The 27,201-nt window shown below is 37.9% G+C and overlaps 1 protein-coding gene across 10 annotated transcripts in view; it reads left to right on the top strand.

The window, feature by feature from the left end:
• APBA1 (amyloid beta precursor protein binding family A member 1) overlaps window positions 1-27,201 on the top strand; it is an 87,039-nt gene that overhangs the window by 53,132 nt on the left and 6,706 nt on the right. For 8 of the 10 annotated variants that reach the window (XM_021549798.3, XM_021549791.3, XM_021549799.3 and 5 more), the window contains 9 exons: window positions 1,261-1,362; window positions 4,605-4,644; window positions 8,570-8,715; window positions 13,508-13,543; window positions 14,691-14,777; window positions 15,347-15,532; window positions 18,142-18,321; window positions 19,110-19,322; window positions 26,658-26,777. In XM_021549798.3, coding sequence (XP_021405473.1) covers window positions 1,261-1,362; window positions 4,605-4,644; window positions 8,570-8,715; window positions 13,508-13,543; window positions 14,691-14,777; window positions 15,347-15,532; window positions 18,142-18,321; window positions 19,110-19,322; window positions 26,658-26,777 — 1,110 coding nt within the window. The remainder of the gene's footprint in view (window positions 1-1,260; window positions 1,363-4,604; window positions 4,645-8,569; window positions 8,716-13,507; window positions 13,544-14,690; window positions 14,778-15,346; window positions 15,533-18,141; window positions 18,322-19,109; window positions 19,323-26,657; window positions 26,778-27,201) is intronic. The other 2 variants (XM_021549800.3, XM_077790312.1) reach the window with 2 other exon arrangements.

The raw sequence follows: 27,201 nt of genomic DNA on the forward strand, positions 1-27,201 counted from the left end.
CTTGTTTAATTTCATATGTAAGGGAGGCTAAGACAAACTTAGATGTTTGGGGTTTTAGTTGTTGTTCTTGGTTCGGTTTTGTGGGTTTTTTGTAGACTATTTCGTGGAACTCAATTTTTCAGCTGCAGTAAATGCAGAGCATGCGGGTAGAGCTGCTGCCAGCTCAGTCCGCTGGAAATGTATCCCTTTTCTGATATGACTCATTGGCTCAGAGAAAAGCTATGTCATACTGTTTATGAAAAGATAAGAATAGCATTTGACTTGTTTTGCCATCAGTGATGAACTGTTGAGCTGTCACAGCTTGAGCTGCACTCTTCCTATGCTAAAGTAGAGTGTAGAATGGCAGGGCTTTTGGGCTAAATACCCAGCTGTAGGTAAATGTAAACTTCCCTTTTGAGGATTTCCATTTTGGCTTGGGCAGACATGTTTTGTAGGTATCTCCTTAAAACCTGCCTCTAAAAATGCCTGCTGGGTTAAAGCTTTATACTCTCTTTCATTTTGGTTACCTTTATTAATTCCACATTCTGGTACTTGTGTCGCACCCTCATACCAGGATCCCCAGCTCTGTACTTCAGATGCCTTGCTACAGCTTTTTCACATCACCAGAATTTATTAGGCATTGTCTGTGATTAGAATATCCTTTCCCAAAATGTTCTTCCCCTTTATCAAGATACTTGTTGATCAATCACATAGACAATTTCTCCACTGAATTGTTTATGGAAAAAGGAGAAGAATGAGGAAATCTGATCTAAAGAGCATGTACTGAGCTGATAGCATGAACTCTTAATATTTTTCAAGTCTTTACTGTATCTAGATTGAGGAATCCCAGTCCTTGATTACACTGGTATTGAATTGTTGTTGAATAAATTAACACATTCTTGAATACATGAATATTGCTCTGCACAGTTTATAAAAGTTATATTCTAAGATAATGAAATAACTTTTATGGTCAGCCACTGTGACCTTCTTCTGCTCAGATTAGATTAGTTTAGCAATTAGGTTAATAATACCTGATGGGCCTGTGTGTTTATGGGGAAATTTCAGTCTTCTATTAATTTTTCCCAGTTTGACAAATAAATAAACTTTAGCTGAATCCCTGTGTGCTGCTTAAGGTCAATTCACTTGTCTCCCATCACAGCTTACTCTTAAGTGACTTTGCCTTTTCTTTCTTAGAATGTCAAAGCATAGGATGCAGAAAATGAAAGAATAATTTCTACATCAAGCACTCACAATAACTTTTGATTTTCTTGCAATGTCTAGTCTCCATCTCCAGATTCCTCTTCACCTCGAGGTGCTGAATCATCAAGCAGACAACATCACCAAGATGTCTGCAGTACAGCAGAGGCTTCCACTAATAAAGAGGTAGAGTAAAACCTTTATAAAGGCCACAGTCTGGTTCATACTGCTTATGCCTTTTATTTTCTTTGCTCCCTTGTAACTATGCAATCCCTTTTCTTTTTTTTTCCCTCATGCTTCTTTACCTTATGCTTGCCCGGCTGTTTGACTGCATTTCTAACATACTGAAGACTCTTTGTCATGGCATTTTTGACTCTTGTGTTCAGCTGTCATTAAATTTGTCTAACAGGCTGCAGGGTACTGATTTACCAAACAGCCAACATCCCCTCTGTAGCAGAGACAAAAAAAAAAAAAAAAAATTTTCCTTTTCCCCCCACTAATAAAGAGTATTTGTCAGCCAGATGAAAAAGTGCTTGAATTAAGTTATTACATAATAAATTATGTTTCTTAATATTTTGTCATTGTAGAAACTGGCTTGCAAGCGATTCTTAATCAGAATTCAGTTCCGGACTCCAGGCTTCTCAGAATAAAGCTACATAGTTTGGGGCTTTCCCCTCACCTGGTAGTGCTTTAGACTGCAGTAGTTACACCAAAACAAAATAAGTGTGAATAGAACTGCTCATAGTGTGAAAAGAAAATTATTTGACATAAAAAGGATTTGGATTAGTATAGAGTGGCAGGTTGTGTAAACAGAAAAATCTACCAAAAATCTGGTTTATTTGCCTTTTTTTCACAAACATGAAAACAATCTAGAAACTACCGTAACAAAATACCCTATTGTTACTGGTGGCAATGGATGAGTTATCTTCCAGAATTAAAAACCTGATCTACTATAAGTGGATTAAAAATTAAACACTAATTAAATAATCCATTTGTTCCTTTATACTTTAGCAATTATCAAGGGATAGAAAAGCTTGTAACATGTATGTAATTGTGCCAGTCTGCATTTGCATTTTCATATTATGAAGTTTTTGACTATAGATCATACCTTTAAGTTTTCATCTGCTTTACTGTTAGCTTATTAAAGCCTTAAGCATTCTTCACTACAGACTTTGGCACTATGTATTCTATATTTTAGCTATTTTTAGGTATCAATAAACTAATCCAAAGAAAGAAAGAAAACAAACAAAACACTGTTGATTTCCATTGTTAGGATGTGCTTACACATAATTACAGAGATTGTAAACCAGGTTTCAGTGTAGAATGTATTGGGCTATTAGTTTCTCTCAGATGGGGAATAAGTCCCGCTTTAGTATTTGTAATGCGAGAATAAAAGTTATAAAACAGCCTCATAATTTCTGGATTTTTAGGTCTTAGAGAAATCTTTTTATTAAATATAAATTTATAATACCAGATGGCAGCAAGATTATTGAAAGTAATAAAATATTAATGACCTTGATATTTCATTATTCATGGCCATGTAAAATTAAAAGGTGTAGGTTTCTACCTATTGGTAACTTTACCTGTTACTTTACTCTTTTAATCATTTTAGTAGAATGCCTTTCTACCTGGGTAATGAACAAAAAAAATTATATTTGTGTGTGAAAATAAAGACGTATATGATGCACCACTCTGTCGTGAAAATAAATTTCTATTTAAGAATGCTGAACAGTTGCTAAATCTGTATCAAAGATTTTGTTCACTGCTTAGAAAGAAATAAATACTTTGTGAAGTATTCATGTATGTGAGCTGCCTCTTGTTCATGGGGGATTTGTCCTCTGTGCCTGTCAGAGCCCAATGTTTGAATGCTGCCTTTAGCACTAGATCAGCAATTATTACAAACAGTTGTTGGAGTTTATATGGGTAGCTGGTTCAGTAGGAGCATTCATCTGAAGAGGTGAAGGAGCCACAGATGTGAAAAGGTATGTCAGTGTCTTCACAGCAGCTGAAATGCATTGGCAGCAGCAGATCATTAATTATTGACATCTTTATCAATGCTAGTACAGAACCTCATGGACAGGATTCTTGGATTCTCAACACAGCTTAGTAATTTTCCTAGGGAATGAACAGAACTTACAGTTTGCACAGGCTCAGTTGTCTGTGCTACATGCTTTCGTTTTTAATTCTCATATTTTATTTGCAAGACATGCATCATTGGTTAAAAATATTATTTATGTCAATTTTCCATATCTGACAAAGGAGAAGACTCCTTTGGTTTAAGTCAGTCAACCTGTTACATAACTGTCATCTTTCTAGTTTTACCTGGGTTTTCCACTATTACACAGACCCTGGTAAGTTGCCAGTTATAAAGAAAAGTAATTTGGCATGTATTTCCATGTATATAATCTGGAAAAATGCTGAAAATTATTCAAGATTTTATGCATTATTCTGATCATTTATATAGATTTTCTTTTAGTATAATGATATTAAGCAGTCATTGGAGGACTTATTGCTAGTACAATCAGTTACAGATTCATTAACTATCCACTTACCTGCCTATGATAGCAGCAGGTATTTCAATATATCCATTACCAATTATATAGTGCCACACACAATTTTGTTTGATAAATATTTGTATATGGTTTACGTTATTAATTAAACAAAGTGGTGAATCTCACTCACTGAAAGTTGCAGCTGTCAGATATCTGAAGGGTTAGTCCCATAGTCTTTCACAGAAAATACCAGTAGGATGTATGGTATTACTTTAGTGTGTGTATTTACATACACAATTCAAGATAATATTTATTCCTTCACTATTTATGTAATTGGTGCTACCAAATGTGGTTTTGTGCTCAAAATTATGTAAGCACAGTTGGTGGTGAGGTCATGGTGAATCTGGTTATCCCAGATAACAGAGGAGAGTCTGCTCCTTAACCTTTTAAAATCTAGAAAGCTTTTTGTAGGCACTGTTAATATAAGGGATACATCTAAAACCATTTCTTAATGAATAACTGTGTTCTGTTAATGATGGTTTAAGTAATTAATTATAGCAGTAAAGTACAATTTTTATATTCCTGTATGCAGTTATTTGTAGTTGGAAGATCCAGTATCTTTGAGGTATTATATACATTCCTCCATATTTCTTGATTATTAAAAGTAGTCCACCTATTGGTAGATAATTAATGCACTAGTGAAGACCAAATGGTCTTACCATATTGTCTACTAAATAGACACAAAAGGAATACATTGAATTTACTCTAGTAGGTACTTAGATCTTGAAAATACTAAATATAAATAATAATAACTGGTTCTATCTATACTAATAACTATTGCTTATTTAAGTCTGGGGGTTTTTGGCATGGAGAAATTTCTAATGCATTTTTGTGCATGCTATGTTCTGTTTGAAATCCTTTTTGTCTTAATTACAGTCCAGAAAAAGCTTGGCTTCATTTCCAACATATGTTGAAGGTAAGATAGTTCTACAGTTTCTAAATGTTTTTTTCACATCAAAAAACCCATCTGTATTTATAATGTATAAAATTTTACTTTTATTGCTGAATAGAAAATCTACTAAAGTTGGGTGTCCTGATTTAGATTAAATTGTGTCTAATTCAGAACCTGAGCTATATCCTACTATGCTCCTTCAGAAATTTGGAAGCATGGAGCATTTTGTTTTTTATTCATTTTCATTCATTGTTTCTGTAACAGTTATGCAGGTGTTTTTCCTCAGTATCGCTTAAGATACTGCTTTCTTTATGGTATTTACACAACACATAAGAATATGTGTAGACAAGGAAAACAGACTAAGCAAGAAGACTATAGTGCTCTGTCCAGCATTAACTTCCAATTGGCAGGCTCAATCTTAAGCTCAGCTGAATTTACGGGCAGGCGGGCCAGTAAAAATCTGCTTTGTTCAACAGCTATTAGCTGCTTACCTGAACACTGCTTCCCATCTCATAGTTAAGGTTTCAGTAGTTCTGAGTTTTTTCGGAACAATGTGAAAAAGCAAGCTACCCGCCACATGAACTGCTGTTGCCTTTTGTATGAGTCTGTATCCTGTGTATACTGCAGGAGGAACACAAGTTGTGTGCAGTTATGACAGAAGCAGAAAATAAAAGTTTCATTGTTTTGGTTGTTTCTTTTTTTACTTTTCTTTTGACAGTAGTCGTTCCATGTGCTTGATGAAATTCTAGAAATACAGTTGATGTAATACTTCATTTGGACTTCCTTGTCACTCCTTGGATTGCTTTACAGTGTACTGTGTTTAATTGAGAATGTGCTCATTTTCTTTAGACTACAAATCGACTGTTGTTTTAGTCTTCAGAGTTTAAGCTGCCTGATGTAGATTCTCTGGCTTGAATGTCAGTTAGTTCATAGCTAAGCATTGGAATTTTGCAACAATGAGGGCTCTGTCCTAGAATTTAAATTAATCTCCTATTGATAGTCCTGTCTATCAAGGGACTTTATTTTATATATAGGAATATATATCTATATTTTAAAAGAAATTATCTCCACCTTAGGAAAAAACAATCAATTGTACACTACAATTTCTTTGGTTTTTGGTCCAGCACAAAATTTCTTAAAATTACAAATGGTCCATTTTTATGCACCAGTAGTCCAAGGAAAAGTTTGCCATGCTATGTTTTCATTGAGATAATAGTTTTCTTATCAGAGATAATAAAAGGAGGAAGTATTCTAAAAAACAATGCTCTCTGTGTGTTCACCTCTGATGCAATTGGAGCATGTACCTTTTTGGGGTTATGCACTTTCTTGGGGTCTTACACCTTTGCCCATTTTTTTTTCTCATTTTGATCAGAAATTGTACTATAAAAGGTGTTGCACCTCTTCAGTATAGTGCTGGAAGTGATGAATTGATGTGTAGAGTAATAAATAGCAACCCTTAAAATGCTGTGTGATTTTGGTGTAAATATGTAGTACTTTCAGATGCAGGAGTTTCCCTAAGGAAATTACTCAATTTCTTTAGGTCATGTGCTTGCAAGTAACTTGCTCATTTTTAGAATTTTTGAGTTAGTACTGCCTGAGCAAACTGCACACTGGAGATGAGCATCTTACAATTGCTAGTCATAAATTTTCATATTTAAAGAAATAATAAGGAAGTTAAGCCTGCTCACAAGATTTATACATGTGCTTCTGTCTATGTGTATAGTTTGTGTGATATTTGTCTCCAGCTCTTTCTTTTTTTTTTTTTATCATAATAATGACTTGCTCTTCCTTGAGGCCAAAGCTACCCATGCTCATTCTGAGAGGTTTAGTCTTACATGTTATCATTAGAACAAAATTGTCGTTCTTAGTAATTTGGAACTTAAAGTCCCATTACCTTATAGTACAAGGTACCCCTTGATTTTAGAGCAAAAAAGAAATACAAACATAAATACAGGTGTTTTGTGATAAAATGTGAACATATTTACTGTGATCATTCTTTAATATGATTTATATTCTCACTTGTCTTAAACAACAATTGTTTTCCCTTACTTCTAAGAACAGGAAATTTCTTAAGTTAACCAGTCTTGCTTTTGAATGATGAATCAGTTTCAATGTGGTGTCAAAATGGAATATTTTAATCTATAAAATTTTTAGATAAAGCTGCAAATGCCAAAAATCTTACAAATCATAAGTGCTGGTTTGTAAGGATTTGCATTGCTTGGTTGGGTGCACTTTACACCCCGTCACTTTCCACAGAAGTAGATGGGTGTTGGATCTCTAAGGATCTGTAGACAAAGAGTGTTGCTTTGCCATCAAGAGAGCCCATACTCTGTGTATTTAGTAAGATTTTTATTTAACTCAGTACTTTGCCACAGTATCCTTGTTAAGACTACTATTTTTAAAGGTCTATGGCATAAAAATACTGTGATGTGTGGTATGTGTAGAGCATTCCCGGGGGGATTGTTCTGCCTGTTGCACCAACTGTGGTTAATGAACAAGCAAGAGAAGAGGCTGATGGCTGCTATAAAACTGCACCTTTCCTCTTTCTGCTTGTGACTGTTGGTCTGAGAATTGCAAGGCTGTTTTTGGTGGGTGAGGAGCAAGCTGAGTAGCTGTGTCTGTCCCTTTTTCCCAGTGAAAATCACAGGTTATTTTGCTCCAAGCTGAGCCCTACTCATAAAAGAATGAGCTATTTTGAGAAACAGGCTGGATTAATAACTGTAGGTTTTTCTGGAGCAGTGTTGTACTGGGTTTGTGTAGCAAGGCTTTGGTAGTGGGGTGGCTATGAGGGTACCTTCCATGAGAAGCTGCTGGGAGCTTCCTGCCTGTCTGATAGAGGCAGCACCAGCTGGCTCCAAGACAGACCTACCACTGGCCAAAGCTGCACCCATTAGTGACAGTGGTAGCACCTCTGGGATAAAGTATTTAAGAAGGGGGAAAAGGCTCTGCACCACAGCAACTGCAGCTGGAGAAGAAAGGGCTGGGAATGTGTAAAAGAAGGATCTCTGAAGACATGGTCAGTAGAGTAAGAAGGACTGGAGATGCTCCAGGTGCCAGAGCAGAGATTCTCATGCAGCCCGTGGTGTGAAGACCATGGTGAGGCAGTTGTGCCCCTCTAGCCAATTGAGCTGCTCTGTGGAACCTACAAGCAGCCTCTGGAGGACCCCATGCCAGATTATGTGGAAGCCTAAAAAAATCCGGCTATGACCTCATGGAAATCCCAGGCTGGAGGAGGCTCCCTGCAGAATATGTGGCCCAGTGGAGAGAGGAGCTCATCTGGAGCAATCTTGTTGGCAGGACTTGTGACACCGTAGGGAGCCCACACTAGAGCAGTCTGTTCTGAAGGATTGTCTCCTGTGGGAGGTATCCCATTCTAGAGCAGAGGAAGAATGTGAGGTCTCTTCCCCATGATGACGTAGGAGCATCATAGACAGCATGTGATGAACTAACCACAACCCCCATTCCCCTATACTTCTGGGTACAGAAGATAAAGAAAATTGAGAGTAAAAGTGACTCCAGGAAGAAGGGAGGGATAGGGGAAGGTGTTGCAGCATCTGTTTTTATTTTTCATTATTCTACTCTGACTTCATTAGTAATAGATGAAACAAGTTTCCACAAGTGGAGTCTGTTTTGCCCATGACAGCAAATGATGAGTGATCTCTCCTGGTTCTTGCCTCGTTCCATGAGACTTTCATTATATTTTTTCTCCCCTGCTCTTCTGAGAAGGGGAGTGATAGAAGGGCTTTGGTGGGCAGGCTCAACCCACCACAAATTTCCTTTTGTTTGAGGTTTTGTGCCTTTGAAAGTACTGATTGCCTTTTTGTCATGCTAAACTGAAGTATTTCAGAGGAGGATTTGCAGCCATGAGGTGCAGACTTAAGTTGTAGAAGTTCTGCTTTTGCTGTGTTTCACCGTAATTGTCTTCAGTTATGGCTTTCCTGTGTTACAGTTCCTGGACCTTGTGATCCTGAAGACTTAATTGATGGAATAATTTTTGCTGCCAATTACCTTGGTTCAACTCAACTCCTTTCTGATAAAACTCCATCCAAGAATGTGAGAATGATGCAGGCTCAGGAAGCTGTCAGCAGGATCAAGGTGAGGAGTAACTCTGCTGCTTTTTGTATGGCTGTTTTGTGATTGTGGATATGAACTTCTTTCTTATGCAGTAATCTTTTCAGATGGGGTTATGTATAGTTTCAGAACGAAGAGTGCCTCACCTTTCCTTTGAAAAATGAATCGTGTATGCTGCTTATGGAACAAAACTGTTAAGGGGATGTTACCAGGTCATTTTAATTCTCTATGGTGATACTTGTGCTGTATACTCTAAAGCAGAATCTGAAGTGAGTGGTGATCAAAGTTTTATATTATCTGGGTATGGAGAGAAAACAGGGTAAGGAAATAAGTAGTAAGTATTGTGGCTGCTTCTGGCTGGGCACTCAATGGAACTGCTACTGTGGTAGTTATTTTTGTGCAGTGTTTTTGTGGTAGTTATTTACTGTGCAGTTATTTTCGACCCTGTTGTGGACACTTGTTTCTCCACATATAACACCTATGAGCTGATTTAAAAAGAAAAAAAACCTATGATGGTACAGGGAAGTGTGGAAAAAATAATTTGTCCTGGAATCTGAAAATCTTTGTTTCAAAAGAGAAATTCCAACTGATTTCTGTACAAGCTATTTCCAGCAATGGGAATGTTGCTGTGCTGTAAGTTACAATTATGACATTGTCAGGTGAAATTAAGGTGTTTAGATGAAGTATTGCACAGTTGTATAGGATGCTGCAACATTCCCACTACCCATACATGACTGGCTAGTAGGCTCACTCACAGCTTCATCATCTGCCAATTCAGCTAATAACACAACCTACTCTGGGAATTTTTCTTAGTTTAATATCTGTGTGTTCAGGAGAGAAAGTTATCTGCAAGACCAGTAATAGTCTGTTAAGGTCAGCTGATTCTTCCTACTTCTTTTATTCTTTCCACTGCTTTCCATGTTCACTTTAGGCAGATATTTAGTTTAGTCTCTTTATATAACTTTGACACAGAAGCTCCAAATAGAGTCATTGAGACAACTTCCAAAAATTGTGATTTTGCTGGTGTTCAAATGCATAAGTTCTTGGAACCTTGTCTCTGAAAATCATAAACATTCACATTTTAAGAAAGGCAGGAATGTAGCCTTTCTGTTAGAGATTATACTCCACCATCTCTGTGGAAGTCTGCACTGTATTGAACTACTGAACTTTTTACAAAAGAGTGATTTTTCTTTGTTCATTTGTGACTCTGGATTAAGTGACATTGTTTAAAAATATGTTTCTTGCAGCTTTTTCAACAATGGCAGGTGTTGGTGAGTTCTTCCCAAACCTGCAGTGAAGGGTCTTTCTTATAGAGTCTGTTTTTTTCCTGCTCTGGGCAAATACGGCTGTGCCCTTCTGTTTATTCTCTTTGTGTTCCTTCTTGATGTTTGGCTGTGTGTTAGAAAACTTGTCTGATTTGAGTGAATGGGAAACTAAAGGTAAGGGAGAGAAATAAGGGTTTTGGTGAGACTGGATCTAGGAAGGTCACATCACTGGAGGGTAAAAGGAAAGATTAGCATGAGCTATGATAGGAAATAGCTATCAGGAGTAGAACTTGAACCACAGGGAGTTTGCACCTAGAAGGTAAAACCTGTATAGGAATACACATTAGAAAAAGATTGCAGAGATACAGTAGACAAAAACAAAACCAAATTGATTCAAACTGGGCCTAAGGGGTGGAAGAGTATAGAATCTTTCTCTGATACGAAACGTATTTTGTAGAAATTCATTAACAGAGTACTGTTCTGAGGATTCTGTTGTGCTTCAGCATTTCTGTGCATGAAAACAGAAGAAATCTATTTAATGCATTTCACTCATGAACGGCATGATCTGTGCATCTACATAAATCAGCAGGCATGTATATCCTTTCTTATTTGTCTCAGTCTTGAGGCTCAAGTTAAAGCATTTGTGAACTGGTGAAACCCTAGCTGGTGTATTTAATTTTATGAAACTCAGTATATTTCAGAAAAGTATTGACTTTTATTGCACACAATACCTTTGAAGACTTCTTGGACAGGTACTGCTTTCTGCTTCTAAGTAAAGCACAAGCAATTGCCCTGCACTTTAGGCTTCTTGGCTTATTAGGGTTAGCTTTGACTGGTTTTTTTGCTGGTTGCCATTAAAGCTAAACGTTTTCAGAGAGAAATTCATCATGACAGATGGACTTCCTGCTGCCAAATTCATCACTGCATCAGATATTCCATATTCCAGATGTGTAAATTATGGCTTTCACAGTGACTATGAAGGATGTGCCCTACTCATGTTTGTTTACAGAGTGCCATACTTGTTGCATGTCAACCATTTCTCCATTGTTGGAGAAAACAAAGCTTATGAATTAAGAATGAGCTTTTAAAATAAACTTGAAGTTGAGTATTAAAAAGAGGTGAAGAGCTTTGTTTAAGCCCTGCTATTTATACCTTAACAAAAGTGTATACTGTCTGAATTTAATAATCCCTAAATTGCTTCCTTTAGCAGAGCCTTCAGACCACATATTCATTCATTTGGAATGTGAACAGATTTGAAAACAATTCTCCAGGTTTCTTCTTTAAAGAAGTGTCTTTTCAGTTAAAAGTATAAGAGTTGGGTGTTTTCTTGCTTGACCTTCATCTCTGTGAAGTCCAGCTAAGTTAAAACAGATACACTGCTTTGAAGGTGTTCATCAAATGTAGTTAGGAATATTTCATTGGGAGTCACTTCTAGCATGCTGTGGGGCAGGTTTAATTTCTGAACGTAATTTAAGATAAAACCTATATGTGGATATTTAGTTTAGTGATTCACACATTTTTACACACTCAGTGTCCTCTCAATGCTCAATGAGTTGCAGAAGAGTTTTTGTAGAGACTAAATTGATTGAATAAAATTAGGACCTCTCTGTAACAAAAATAGAAGCTTGTTGGGTTTTAATGTATGTAATTTTGGAAGTTACATCTATATGATAACTACATTTAATTTACCTTAAATGAAAATCCTGTATTCTAATATATTTTAAAAAGTTGTGTGGATTTGGTATATTCTCTTTGTTTTTTGGTGGTTTTTTTTTTTTTTTTCCCTAGGAATACAGAAATAATCTTTGACTTGAGTTAGCAAAATAATGCGGTGATAAAGCGGATTTGTCTAATAAAGTATCTTGCATAGAATTATCCTAATTTTTTGTTGTTCATGGACATTAACTTCTTTTGTGACATTTCTGTGCAGTGTTGAATAACTTACTAAAAGTGCTTGATCCATATCATTTCCTTATTTTATGTTATTTTATGAAATAATTGAAAGTAATTCTTTCATATGCTTCCATTTGAAGAACAAAATTTCAAAATTTTCAGTAAATTGAATTATAGTATATTTTGATAAATTGTTTATTCTACACTATAAAGTTATAGCTCAAGGATTTCCGCGCTCTCTCCCCCCACCCCTTTTCTTAATTTTGGCCTTTTGTGCTTTTCTTCTTTTGGGAGGTCCATCATTCTAAAGTTTGGGAAGGGTGAGAAAGAAAAACTTGATTTTGGAAAGCTATCTAAATGCTCTATATCAGGAGTATCTCCTCCTTGCCTAGTGTATAACAGGCAGCTGTTACTCAATATAAGTATATTATTTCTGAGTATTAATTTAAATTTAGAGTAAAGTAATGAAGAACCTGCCATGTAAGGCAGTTTTAAATGCTTTTGCAATAGTTTGCCATCACCTGTTGCAAAATAATCTATCAGGCTATAAAATACTTCTTAGTTTGAAAAAAGTGACTAATAGCTATTTTGAGAATGTTTCTATTTGTAAATAAGTAGCATGGCCTAAACTTTAAGTAGCTGCTTTAGATTTGTTCAGACAAAACTTAACAGATTTAAGTTGTGAGCATCAGTATTAAAAGTTTGATGTGTCTCATGATTCAGGCCTCCTATTTGCTCTTTGTAGAAGTATCTAGTGCTAACTTTGAGCCTCCTTCCCACCACAAACACACCTGTAAATTTAATTATCAGAGAGCCTGTTACTGTTGGAAATTAAGGGCTAATTGCCAGCCTGGTGAGTATTGAATTCCTTCAGTGAGTAGGTCTGTAAACTTCAGTTCACTGTTGGTTTGAATTCATGATTGCAAGACTGTAAAAATTATGTTTGTTTGGTTTGTTAGTAGAAATGTCTACTAGTAGGTGTTTCTGGAGCTGAAATACATGCTCCATTGCTTACTGGAAAAAAATGTGATAGTGTGGACATATCTTTGTGTAGGTGTCACAGGAAAATTTGTTGACCAATTCACTGTGTGAACATTGGTACAGATTTATTTGCTCATAAGGAGGCTAAAATGAAAGTCACCTTCAGTCTTTTCATTTTTCCAGGAAAAAGCAGCATAGTGTTAGGGAGGTTATTTTTTTTAAGTCTGTAGAAGTATGAGATCTGAAAAACCTGTAATAATAAGGCATACAAATTTTCTCTACCTTTTATATTGGTGTACCTTCACAAGAAATCACTTCATGGTTTACAATGCTGTAAGTGAAGGGAAGCTCTGTTCTGTTTCTTAAACCATCCTCTCTCCACCAAACCTCAAAAAGAATAACCTTGTTTGTTGCAAGTAATATTTTAAGTGAAAAAAAATCCTTTTGTGTTCTTCCTGACTCTTTTGGTGCTGTTTCTTTTTATTTATGAAATTAATTGTGCTAAACATGAAATTTTACAATTTTTTAAGCTAAAAAGAAAAGGAGGAAATTAATCTAAGCAGGGACTAACTTAGACCAGCTAGTAGTCTGTGAGCCCTGACATTAGTTTGCAGATTCCTGCTTGACTTGGAGTTCTTCTCTAACTGTTCTCCTGTCTCTGTTTGTTCCATGCTAAGCAGATGGCCCAGAAATTAGCCAAAAGCAGGAAGAAGGTGCAGTACAAAATCCATCAGCTTGATGTTATACTTGTTCTTTTGTTTTCCGGGAGGGTTTTTCCCTTTCTTTTTATTTTGTGGTTTTATTTTCTGCATCCAGCAAGGTTTTATCAGATTTATTTCTGAGCCACCATACAAGTTGACATATCTGGGAAATCAGTTGCCTGTTGGCCATTTTTTGTTGCTTCTCATTAGCCATTTCATGTTAGAAATAGAAGAAAGATTGGATTTATCAAATGGTTACAGGCAGTACCCAAAATGCATATTAAAGAATCAGGACTGATATGGCAAAGGTATAGACATTGTAAAATGATGGATTAAAATGAAGTGTGGGGTTTTTTTGTTTGTTTTGGGTTTTTTAACTTTTTTTTTTACTTTTTTTAAAATTTTATCTTTCTGTAAGAGTGCTTTGTTTGACTCACAGAGATGTCAAATTGCTGGATGCAAAAAAAAAGTTTTTGTCTATACATACAGTAATATACTGAGATTCACTCATCTTTGTAATACGTTTTGTTTGTAGAACTTTCAATTACCTTTTAACAAATGTGATTTTAAAAATATTACAAATGTTTGCTTTCTATTAACAAAATATTACTTATTAAGTGGGTTACTGCTTGAAAAGTATGTTGTCTGATTGTGAAGGTCTTCTTGCCAGAACTGCATTATGAATAGCTCAAATAGTACCTCCTGTGGTACAGGTTTTTCCATTGGTCTTGGCAGCCACTGCTAGCCCAAACAGAAATTCCTCAGGCAGGAGATACTGTTATGCCTTTCTATGGCTTACATGAAAACCTTATTTGAAGTGGGATTCATAGTGTGCAGAAAATGGTAAAATCATATTACTTTTCAAAAAAATCTTTATAGTTTATGTTGCAGTCAGGTATAATTTTACTGAATCAAGAAAAATAGCAGGCAAGCTTTTATGACGTTAACTTTTTTTTCAAACAATATCCAATTCACTTTCACATATATGATATAGTTTCCACATCTTTGTGTTTATCTTTTGCTTCTGCAGTCTAATACTCTATCCTGCATTGCTGTTCTGGTGACTGTGTCTTAGTGTGCCCCTGTTCGTGAACTAACATCATTATTAGTAAATATGTTACCAAATGTGTTTGCTTGACTCTAGTCCATTTGTTTACAGGCTCCAGAAGGTGAATCTCAACCCATGACTGAAGTGGACCTGTTCATTTCTACACAGAGAATAAAAGTACTGAATGCAGACACACAGGTATAGACATAGACACTTTTGTCAGTATTGTTGGAGTAGACTATTGGAATAGACTTTCATGTACATGTTAAAATTTGTCTTTAAAATGTGCTGGGTCTTGTATTCCCTCTAGTCAGAAATCCGTGGTCAAGAGCCATGTCATACAAGCAATTATTCTGGTTTGTCTGATTGTAGAAATAATTCAAATTTTTGAGTAAGGTAATTGCAGTCAGCTTATGTCTTCTGAGCCATGCTACATCAAGTATTGATTGTGTGCAGAGTAGCCGAAAATGCTTAGCTGCAATAAGTTGTTCATAGTCCTGTACACATACAAGCTCAGCATGTGCAGGTTCTGCAACTGAGGTCTTGATGGGCTTTTCTACAGAAAAAAAAATCCTTCTGAAGTTTTGTTTGTTTTATTTTTGGAAAGTGAAGTTCTTAGTTTCTGTTGTATCTCTCTTCATGCATGACAGATACTACAGACTTCACCTAGCAGAAGTCTTACAATTATTTGTGTGTTTTGATAATACTAGATGTGCAATAAGAACTTAGTTGAAACAGTTGCTTATGTTAGTTTTCTTATTCCCCAGGAAACCATGATGGATCATCCCCTGCGGACCATTTCTTACATTGCTGATATAGGAAATATAGTTGTTTTGATGGCTCGTAGGCGAATGCCACGCTCTAACTCCCAGGATAATGTGGAAGCATCTCACCCCTCTCAAGATGGAAAGAGGCAGTACAAAATGATTTGTCATGTCTTTGAGTCTGAGGATGTAAGGAATTACATTGTCTTGTAGTTTTATAGGTCTGGAAAAGTAAGCATGTTTTGATAGGCCCAAAGTCCATTGTGAGTGATCCTGTTTGCTTTTTAACTGCACCCGGTATTTTGTCTGAACAGAGGAACTTTCCTGCCATTTATATGTTTGGACATGACTTGTCATAGGAAGCTGGTGTTTGTAGAAATGTTTACTTTTTTAAAGCTTCTTGAGTGTCTTCCCATAACAGTGATTGGAGGGTCCACTTGCTGCAGGTTACAAATACCAGCTCAAATTTTGCATAAGAGAGGGAAAGTCTATCAGAGGTACTTATTTTCATAGGGAAATTCTAATACCAAGTCTTGCATTGAGGATCAATCACTGATGCATACCAGGAAAGTGATTTTTTTATTTTTCTGGAGGTTTGTGTTGGAACTGTAGTTGCTATCATCATATCAAAAAGCCAGCAAACAAAGCTTGTGATGTCAGCAATCCCAAAATATACTGAATATACAAATTACTAAATTTTAATCTATAGCGCGTTAAAGGTACTTTACACAAGACTAAGTTGCCTGGTGTAGGATGCGATCTCCTGTCTTTACAATCTGTGTATAACTTGCTGATTTTATGATCTTTTAAAAAGTAACTGTCAGTAATTGAAAAGTAAAATCAAACTTATTACATTGATGTGGTTTGTAGTTTTTAGGATCATAGCCAAATTAGCTGTAATAATCTGGTAAAATAATATACTCAAGAGAAGTAACTGAAAATACCAGTTTCTTCTGTGTCCTCCAAACTAGAGTGAGCAGCAAGGACTTCGAGATGGGAAGGTTTTCTTGAATAAAGAACTGATTTTATGTAATGATTTTATGTAATCTGTTCTAAACCTATGTCTGAATATATTATCTGAATATATTATTGCACATTAATATATTATTGCACATAAATGTGTATCCATGACCCATTGTTGAGGTTAAAAAGTAAGGATGAGCACTGATGAAAGTAATCCTGGACCAAAATTGACAGAATATAAAAATTCTGGATTATTTCCACAGGATAACATGCAAATCTGTTTTGCAAAGCCTTTTAAGAATCTGGCGTGAAATGCAGTAGCCAATGTATTTTTTGCTTAATAACATTTGACATGCTACCTACTTTGAGGCTGCTGTTCCTAGGGTTCCTGTGTTTCTAGTCACGAATTTGGACATTGCTTTTACTGCCAGTTGAAAAAGCAGAAATCAAACTGCCAGGTGCCAGAGTCTGGGGCTTATTTTCCTTCACCATGGAGTGGTCTGATCCTTTACGTGATCCATACTTACTGGATCTGTTTCCTAGGCTGCTCTTGATACTTTGGTGCGCTAAAATTTGAGCTTCCCAATCTATGATTTATTTGAATCAGTCTGTATTTGTGTCATGTGTAATCCTCTTTATGCCCGTAAATCCAGCTGGCTTGTAAAATGCCTGTAGATCCAACAAAAGCATTGCTCATTGATGGGGAAAATATGCTGAGAAACTGCAGATTATATCCTCTCTTCATAGTCATAATATAACTTGCTGAATTTATCTTAAATACTGAAGTGACTAACAGTCAGAATGGAAGGATGGAAGGACTGCAGCACCTTGTTAGCAGCAAGGAAATGGCAGCTTCAAACATTTTGTACCTCCAGTGAAGTATTATTGCCTGTTTTTTTTTTTTTTTTAATTTATTTATTATTTTATATAATATATAATTTTTATTATAAAACTTGTCTTTTTTTCTTCTGGAGCAGTTGGGTACTTGTCAGAATCTACACAGTAAGTGAAACAGAAGCTGTAAGCCTGCAAGTAGGTGTTGGGCAGAACATGTCTCTGATTGGATGAGTCTTTGTGTAAGGAGGACAGCACCACATTTTCAACTATTTAGAAGTGTACATTTAACTACAAAGGCCAGAATGAGTAAGAAAGATGCAGAGAACTGGCAGGATCATGTGATTTAGGAGGGAAATAAGTATAGGGGATAGAGGCTGAACGTAGTAGCAGGGTGAAGAAGGAAATGCAAATGACCATTTTTTGACCATGCTGCCCTTTTTTTTAAGGGCTTGATCTGGTCACTATTTGCTGCCTTTTTCCATTTTTGGCTGAGGTAGGAGTAGTCACTATCAATGTCATAAAAGTTGGTAAGAAAAGTTGGAAATACCCTTTTAAATGTGGTTGTGTGTTCCTTAGTAGACATTTTCATTTTCACTACTGGCTTGTCAGACAATGACATTGCCTTTGCTGGAAGGGAGAGCCATCTGGGGGCAATTGTGTGGGAAGAATTATAGATGCAAGCCACAGTTGCTGCAGTGGCTCTATCTTTACACTTACATTAGTAGTTCCTACCTGTGAAAGGATGTCTTTCTCATATTTGTAATTTATAATTGCTTGCTGAGCTAGATTCATGGTAGAGCTGAATGTGTTGACATTTTGTGAGTCTTCAAAATTTGTAAGGAACAAATATTTTTTAGACTGGATTGCAGTAACTTGTAGGTTCACCAACTTGATGATCCATTTTACAGTGTGATTGTAACAGAAAGTGTCTGTGGACATGATCATCAGAATGTTTCACTTTTTTTCTTTCCTTTTCCTTTCTTTGGGAACTGTTACAGGCGCAGCTGATTGCACAGTCTATAGGTCAAGCATTTAGTGTGGCCTACCAAGAATTTCTGAGGGCAAATGGAATCAACCCAGAAGACCTTAGCCAGAAGGAATATAGCGACTTGCTTAATACCCAGGACATGTACAATGATGATCTGATTCACTTCTCCAAATCTGAAAATTGCAAAGATGTATGTCTCTTTTTTTTTCACAGATATTCGGCTGCTATTTATTAGTTGAAGGTCTGTGTTGGCAGAAACTAAAAAAAACATTAATACTTCCTGTAGATTATCTCAGTTAGTCTAGAATATCCTCCATAATAGGACACCCTGTCATCAGTTCTGTTTCAAAGACAAACAGTGAACCCAAAATTCATCAGCAGTCAACTGATTTACCATCTGGTTCTGTTATTTTTACCAAAAAAAAATTCAAACATGTTTGTAAGCAAACATAAAGCTGATTAACAGATTAATACAAATAGAAAAAATTCCAGTGAACAACATAAAATTTATAGATGCATCATTGTTTATGAACATGATTGATTCCAGGTTTTAAATAAGTGTATGGACCAGAAGGCTTTGCAGCTTGCTTAGTAAAAATGAACCAGTGTGCAACTGGAACACACAGGTCATGTTTTTCCAATGCAAAGTTGTAAACTCTTTCAATCTCTTCTTGTTTAGCTTTGTCCAAAAAAGCCCATGGCACCAGGATTTCCTTTACTGGAATTTCTTCTCATAAACAGAAATTACTTCTGAGGGGTGTTCAGCACTAAGTCTGTATTGTGTGTCATTTAATGTTTGAATGCAAATGAAAGGTAGTAAAACATGTACCCTATCTTGCTTTGCTTTTGAATTAAGAAGACAGGTTGCAGATTAAGAGGGATATATTTGTTGGCTTTGTGAATGCTTGGAGTGGGATGATATTAGTTCCATGGGTGTGAAAGAAACTCTTTTTTTAAACACTTTTTCTTACTATACAGGTTTACATTGAAAAGCAAAAGGGAGAAATTCTAGGTGTGGTGATTGTGGAGTCTGGCTGGGGATCCATTTTGCCTACAGTTATCATAGCCAACATGATGCATGGAGGACCAGCAGAGAAGTCTGGGAAACTGAACATAGGGGACCAGATCATGTCAATCAATGGGACCAGCCTGGTTGGTTTACCACTCTCAACATGTCAGAGCATTATAAAGGTAGGGAAGATGTTTCTGGAAGCTACACATTTTAAAATGATGACATAATTGAAGAGCAGAAAGTATAAAACTCTGAAGTAAATTCTTACAAATGTTTGCACAGCACTTTCCATTTAATGATCTTAAAAAGCAGCGTGAATTATGCTACACAAATTTTCTGTCTCCCCACAGGACCACAGAATGGGTAATTTTGGGACCACTGGAAGTAGTCTAATCCAACTTCCCTGCTCCAGCAGGGTTGCCTAGAGCATCTTACTCAAGACTGTGTACCAATGGCTTTTGAATATCTCCAGAGAAGGGGACTCCAGAGCTTCTCTGAAAATCTGTTCCTATGCTCAGTTTCACTCACAGGAAAGAAATTCTCCCTCATGTTAAGGTGGAACTTCCTGCATTCCCTGTTGGCCCTTTGTCTTTCATTCTATTGCTCAGCACCACTAAAAAAAGCCTGACTGTATCCTCTTGGCATCCTCCCCTCAGATACACACATTGATGAGGTCCCTTCTCAGCTGTCTCTTCTCAATGCTGAACAGGGCCAGCTTCCTCAGCCTTTCACAGAACTGTGGCATTTTTCAGGTTGGAAAAGACCTCTAAGATCATTGAGTCCAGCTGTAAACCTTTTCCTCCTAAGTGAAGTGCTCCAGTGCCCTAATGATAGCCTTTGACAGGACCTGCCTGCTCTAGAAGCTCCATATCCTTGTGCTGAGGAGCCCAGAACTGGACACAGCACTCCAGATGAGCCTCACAGGGCTGAGCAGAGGGGCAGGATCCTCCCTCTAGCGGCTGCCGGTGCTCTTCCTGATGCACCCTAGGACACCATTGACCTTCTTGGCTACTGGCTCATGGACAGCTTGTGCTGGGCCTGGGGTTATTTCTCCCTATGTGCATTTGCCCTTGTTTATTTTCAGAAATTTCCTTTCTCCCCACCTCTCCTGCTTGTCAAGGTCCTTCGGAAACATTGCACAGTGCTTGGGTATCACCCACTCATCCCGGCTTTTGTGTCATCAGTGAACTTGCTTAGGAGGCACTCCATCTCTGATGATAAGTAAGATTGGGCCCAGTATTGAAGCTTGGGAGACACTGCTCGATACACACTTCCAAATAGACCTGTGCCACTGGTCCCAATTCTCTGAGCTCTCATTCAGCCAGTTCTCAATCCATCTCACACCCACTTCCTGAGCTTGGCTGAGGTTATCTTGAGGGACAGCATAAATAATCTTGATCGAATGACAATATCCAGTGCCATTCCTGACTGCTGTGCTATTTTACTTGTGTACCAGGGCTCTGTACACAACTTCACAAGGAAATATTTTGTGTAGAAGGAAGGTATTACCAGGTATACACTTGAAATTGTGTATCACAGGTACCTGTGGTAGGCACAGGTGCCTAATATTGTCGTAAGCCTTACTAGCTGTCAAATACCTCTTAGTATTTGGATGAAATAGAGTAAATGCTTTTTTGTTTGTTTATTTATACCTATTTTTAAAGCTTTAAAACTTTGGCTTAAAGACATATCCTCTGTGGCATCTTTGGACAAGTAATTTCAAAGTGCTTCTCTTATTTGATGCTTCTCTTCACTTGCATAAATGGGGCATTTTAATTGGAAGACCTTTCTTCTAGTTGTCAGGAAAGTATGTGACAGTGAAAAGCTTGCAGGTCATTTGGAACTGGACAGTGCCTGGGGCGGCTGTAGCATATAAAGGAATAAGTATTTCAACATCACTGTTTAAAGAGCCGGAAAGATACATCACTAGAGAGTGTTTGAGACAAAGTTCATTAGTTATTCATTGAAATTAGTTATTTGTTGAAATGGTCCTGCCTAGCTCTGCAGATCATCAGATGAAGATGCATAATGCTGGTGGTACATTATGCAAGCATTCTTCCCTGATTTTTAAAAATGTACCTCTTAGACTTTAAATTTAGGCAACTCTTTGATAACAAGTTCTATTGTGTAACTTTTCTTTCACTTTGTATTTTTTTATTGCAAAACAAATTTCCATTACAAAGTAAATTTGCTAAGTAAAAAAAAGTACTTTTTTTTTTTTTTTTTTTTTCGTGAATTATCTCTTAATACTTGAACTAAGATGTTTGTTATGAAGATTTTCCATTCAGGCTTCCCAAAATGTTAATATTGAGTTCTGGTAACTAATAGATGCATAAGTCACTGAACCAGTCATTTTAGATTCAGTGAGTAGGAATGATAGCATGTGTGACAAACTGAAAATATGGCAAAAAGAGTCTTATATATGTAAAGAAAGGAAGAAAAAAAATCTTAGTAGACATCTTTGCACCCGCATCATCAAAACAAAACTCCCTGCAAATTTAGGCTCTTTGTGGTTGCTTCCTATCCCACGTAATTTTTATTTCTTAAACTGTGTTAAGTTATACTTCCCTTATTCATATGGAGATTTTGTTGTGCTCATCAGTACTACTTTCTCAATACAGAACCAACCAGCTTTGCTGTATCCAGCTTCTGCAGGCCTTTCTCTTCTTCCCTGATAATTACCACAGTTTCTACAGGAACTGCCAGCTGGCTTTTTTTTGTCTTTCTAAAGAGATGATCTGTATGTTTGCAGATCTTCATAACCACACATCTGGAGTTCTTCATATAGCACTTTTAGAAACAAGTATGTATATATGAATGATCTAAGTGCGGATCATTAAATGTGATAGAAATATCGCAGATTTCAGATTTCCTTAGCATGCTGGAAGGACTCCTGTGAAAAGATGATGATATTATGTGGATAAACATATGTCACAAGCACTTTAAACAAGATAATTCAGTATTATAAATGTAATCTCTACTCCTAATTCACCATAAACCAATTGCAAACTGATGGAGCTTGGAAGAAGCTTTCCATGTGTTGTGGCTATTCCCTAATAGGATTATGCTAGTTCTGTTTTTTTCAGAAGCATCTGATACTGGTTACTGTCAGAAGTATACTCATGAACTAGATAAACAAAGAAAGGTGGTCAAAATACAGTTATTTTGTTTCTGATCAGTTTATGTTACTGGTCTGTATACTACTGAAGATTATCAACTTCTGAAAAATATGCACTTTCTGTAAAATTAAAATATTTTTTTGTTAGGGACCACATTATTTTTTTTTTTCCCAGGGAATACTTGTAAGTAACTTACTTCATCAGAGAAGTAAGGGAATGATGACATCAAATCCATTCTGGGCATGTACCCTGAGTGAATTCAGATGACTGAAGTTAGACACTTAAATTCCTCATGGAAATGGGCATGCCAGTACTCTGCATGACTCCTACCTTTCAGGATTAGAACACTGAGTCCAAAGTCCCTTAGACTTTTCCATAAACATCATGCCCACAGCGTAGTTGAGAAGTCCCTGTTCTCTACAGTATGTGGTGTTGTCAAGACCTGCCTAAATTAAGTGAATAGCTCCTGAGCATGTGAGGTGCAATGCTAATTCTTCACCAGATTAGAAGAGTCCATAGTCATGGAAGAGGTGGAGTTCAGACCTTCTTTCTCCTGAGTGTGCAGTACGGGCAGCTCCTACAGCCATGAGCTTTGTCATTTTGTGATCAGACACCCATTCACTGTCTTGCAGCAACTTGCAAGAATGAGCCAAGATGAGCTCAGCACGGTGTGGACAGCTGTTTGCACCCAGTGTTGATTACATCCAGTTTAAGGTATTGACAAGACTTCAAGGTAGTTCATCATGCCAGGATGCCAGTTTAGTTACTCGAATCACTGCTGAACCTGGAGCTCAACTCAACAGAATCAGCAGCAGTAAACTATATGTTGAGACTTCCGTAGATTACCTTAGCTACAGTAGTTTCTACTGTATTCCAGAATTCAGTTGAAGTCAGTGTCTGACACCTTGATTGCAGTGGGACCTAGATTTCAACTGTACATATGAAAGGAATTCAGAAGCAGATACTGGAACTGGTAGGTATTTAATTAAGCGAGCTGAAAGTTGCTGTATTTTTTAGAAATCATTTTGTTCTTTTTCTTTATGAATGGATTTATGGGTTATATTTTGTGTGACTTAAGCATTTCAAAACTCTCTCTTAACAATCTCCAAGAGCTCTGAGTACTTGAAGTTGTACAAGGGGACAAGATGGCATTTATTTGTGGTTTATTACATTTTTGTTTTAACTGAGACATAGGAACACAATCTCTGAGTCTGGCAGTCACTCCTGTAGCTGGTCTAGACCAACATTTTTGTTCAAAGTAGAGCAGGCTTCTTAATGCTGTGCTCACTAGGATTTAAGTAACTCCAAGACTGGATACTCCACAGCCTCTCTGGTTAATATGTGTTTTACCACCCTGACAGTAAAAATCATTTTTTCTCATTCATTTTTTTTATAGTAGCAAGGAGCTAATGAAGAATGTGATATAACTCAATTGGAGGGAGGAAGAGTACTTGAAATGTATCAAGCTCTGTCTTGGGGTAGATGATGAGTGAGTAGATACTTTAAAGGTTTGGATAACAGGACACACTGCTCAGGGTGACACTTGTGGGTGTGTGCTACAGGATGCCTAGTCAAGAGGTGGATGAGGCCTTCTACAGACAGCTGAAATCAGCCTTGAAGTCACCAGCTCATGGGTCTTGTAGGGGACTTTAACTACCCTGACATCTTCTAGAGAAGCTACACAGCAAAGCACAAACAATCCAGGAGGTTCCTGGAGAGCACTGATGACATCTTCCTGTCACTGGTGTTCCAGGATCCCACAAGAAATGGGTGTGCTGTGTGACCTCATCCAACAAACAGGAAAGGGCTTGTTGGAGGTGTGAAGGTTGGGGCCAGCATGTGAGCAAGTAAGATTGCAACCATGGGCTTCAGGAGAGCTTATTTTAGCCTCTTTGTGGATATTGACAGAATCCCATGGGAAAAGGTCCTGCAGGGAAGGTTGCTATTCAAGGATCACTTCCTCCAAGTTCAAGAGGTACATATCCCAGTGAGCAAGAAGTCAGACAAGGAGTCAAGAGACCTGCATGGATAAATGAAGAACTCCTGTCATTACTCAAGCATAAGCAGGAAATACACAGGAGATGGAAGCAGGGTCAGGCCTCTTGGAATTAATGTAGAGAGGTTGTCAGACTATGGAGAGATGAGACAAGGAAGGCTAAGGCCCATTTGGAATCCTTGAGGATGTCAAGGAAAATGAGATGGGCTTCTTCAAATGCATCAGCAATAGAAGGAAAACAAAGGATAATGTGGACCTGTTATTAAATGGAAGGGACATCTTGATGACAGAGGACACAGACAAGGCAGAGTTATCGAACAGTGCCTTTGGATTGGTGTTCTCTGTCAAGACCAGCCCTCAGGAATCTCTGAACTAGGAAGTCAGGGTAAAGGAATATTGGAAGGAGTATTTTCCCTTGGTCAAGGAAAATTGAGTTAGAGAACACCTAGGCAAACTCAAAATCTGCACATCCATGGGCCCTGATACAATGCATCCATGAATGCTGAGAAAGCTGCAAACACCACAGTAAGGGTCCTGGCCATAATACTTGCAAGTTCATGGCAATCTGGAGACATGTCTGAGGACTGGAGAAAAGCAAATGTCATGCTGGTCTACAGAAAGGGCAAGATAGAGAACCAGAGAACTACTGTCTAGTCAGCCTCACCTTTATCCCTGAGAAAGGGGTTGGAGACCTCGTTCTGGAGGCAATCTCTGTCCATGTGGATGACAATAAGGTGATCAGCAGTAGTCAGCATGGATTCACTGAAAGTAAATCACGCCTCATTAAATTAATTGTCTTCTATGGAAGAACATCTACCTGAATGGATGAAGGGAGAGCAGTGGATGTTCAACTTCTGCAAGGTTTTCAACACTGGCTCACTCAACATCTTGTAGGCAAACTCAGGCAGTGTGGACTGGGTTATGGGGTAGCAAGGTGGATAGAGAATTGGCTGAATGGCAGGTCCCAGAGGGTCATAATGGCACAGGGTTGGGTTGGGGGCCTCTGGGTAACAGTATCCCTCAGGGTTCAATACTGGTGCAGTATTTTTTAAGTTTTTCATCAGTGTCTTCAATGAAGGGGCAGATGCCTCCTCAGCATGTCCACTGATTACTCTGAGCTGGGAGGAGTGGCTGACACCCAAGTGCTGTGCAGCCCTTCAGAGGGTCCTCAACAGGCAGGAGAGATGGGCAGAGAGGAAAATTCTGACGTTCAGCAAGGGCAAACGCTTGATCCTGCACCACTCCATGCACCAGCACAGACAGGGGCTGACCTGCTGGAGAGCTGCTCTGTGGATAAGGACCTGGGGATCCTGGTGGACAAGTTGTCCATGAACCTGCAGCGTGTCTGTGTGGCCAAGAAGGCCAGTGGTGTCCTGGGGTGCATCAGGAAGAGCACTGCCAGCAGCTCAAGGGAGGTGATCCTGCCCTTCTGCTCAGCCCTGTGAGTGCTGTGTCCAGTTCTGGGCTCCTCAGCACAACAAGGACATGGAACTCCAGGAATGAGGCCAGGGCAGTGGTACAAAAATGGTTAAGGGACTGCAATATCTCTCTTCTGAGGAAAGGCTGAGGGAGTTGGGCCTGTTCAGCCTCAAGAAGAGAGAACTGAGAGGGGATCTCATCAGTGCAAGTATCTGCAGGGAGGATGCCAAGAGGATGGAGCCAGGCTCTTCTTTGGGGTGCTGAGCAGTAGGACAAGGGGAAATGGGCAGAAACTGATGCACAGGAAGTTCTATGAGAACGTAAAGGAATAACTTGTGTAGGTGACCATGCACTGGAACAGATTGCCCAGGGAGGATATGGAATCTCCCTCACTGGAGATACTCAGGACCCACCTGGATACAATCCTGTGCCAGGTGCTCTGGGATGATCTAGCTTGAGCAGGGAGGTTAGAGCAGATGACCCACAGTGGTCCCTTCCACCAGTACCCATCTTGTGATTCTGTGAATAATGGAAATTACGTGAGTGTTGCTTATACAAGGATGATACAAGGGGGACCTGCTGTTTGCTTGACTGAATTTAGTGTATTTCATTAGGGAAGCAACTGTTTGGTAACTAACTTAATAATTTAAAAGTCATTTACTTATTTGGTGAGCTTCATAGACCTGTTTTAATACTCTTTTTATGCATGGTTTCTGTTATCAAATGAAGAAACTGCCAGCAGGAATCTAGTTTTCCTAAAACAACTGTGCCAGATTTTTGGCAAGAAAAATTTGATGTTTTATCACTCATCTCACTGAATATTCTGTTGCTTTGTCTGGCATTCAGTGATCAGATTCTGATACAATGCATACAAAGACGTATTTTTTTCAAGTCTGCTCCCATGTCAGCTTTCTAACACTTTTTTTGTTGTTGTTTTCTCATATTACATGTTTAACTCTCAGTTTGGTATTTTTTTTCAGGGTTTGAAAAACCAGGCTCGGGTTAAACTGAACATCGTTAGATGTCCTCCAGTAACCACAGTCTTGATCAGAAGACCAGACCTCAGATATCAGTTGGGCTTCAGTGTGCAGAATGGGATTGTAAGTAGCTTCCATAGTTTCTGATCAAGCTTTAACATACATGAAACTTCCTCCCCACTTGTGGTTAAGTTTCAGTGTGAGAAGAAGGAAGCTGCTATTTTCTCCCTTACAGCAAGCAGAATTTTGCATTTGTTCAGTCCTAGATATAAAAGTTGTGTTAATCAGAGGTTTTTTTGTCTTTTCTTCTACTTACTTCACAGTTGGCCAGAGGAATAAAAACATTGTTTCAGCTTAAAAAACCAAAAATGTGTGGGAAGAGTCTGCTTTCAGCATGCATCACATATGTCTTTAACCAAGCCATTGCATAATCTCAAAAAAAAGCCAGTTCTTGATTCTTTTTGTTGTAAGGCATCTGCCTAATGAATATGATTAAATCAAGGTCCTTCATACGCTCATAAATTTCCAAACCACAAGACATGTAATG

Source organism: Lonchura striata, chromosome Z (assembly GCF_046129695.1).
Source record: "Lonchura striata isolate bLonStr1 chromosome Z, bLonStr1.mat, whole genome shotgun sequence".
Lineage (NCBI taxonomy): Eukaryota > Metazoa > Chordata > Aves > Passeriformes > Estrildidae > Lonchura > Lonchura striata.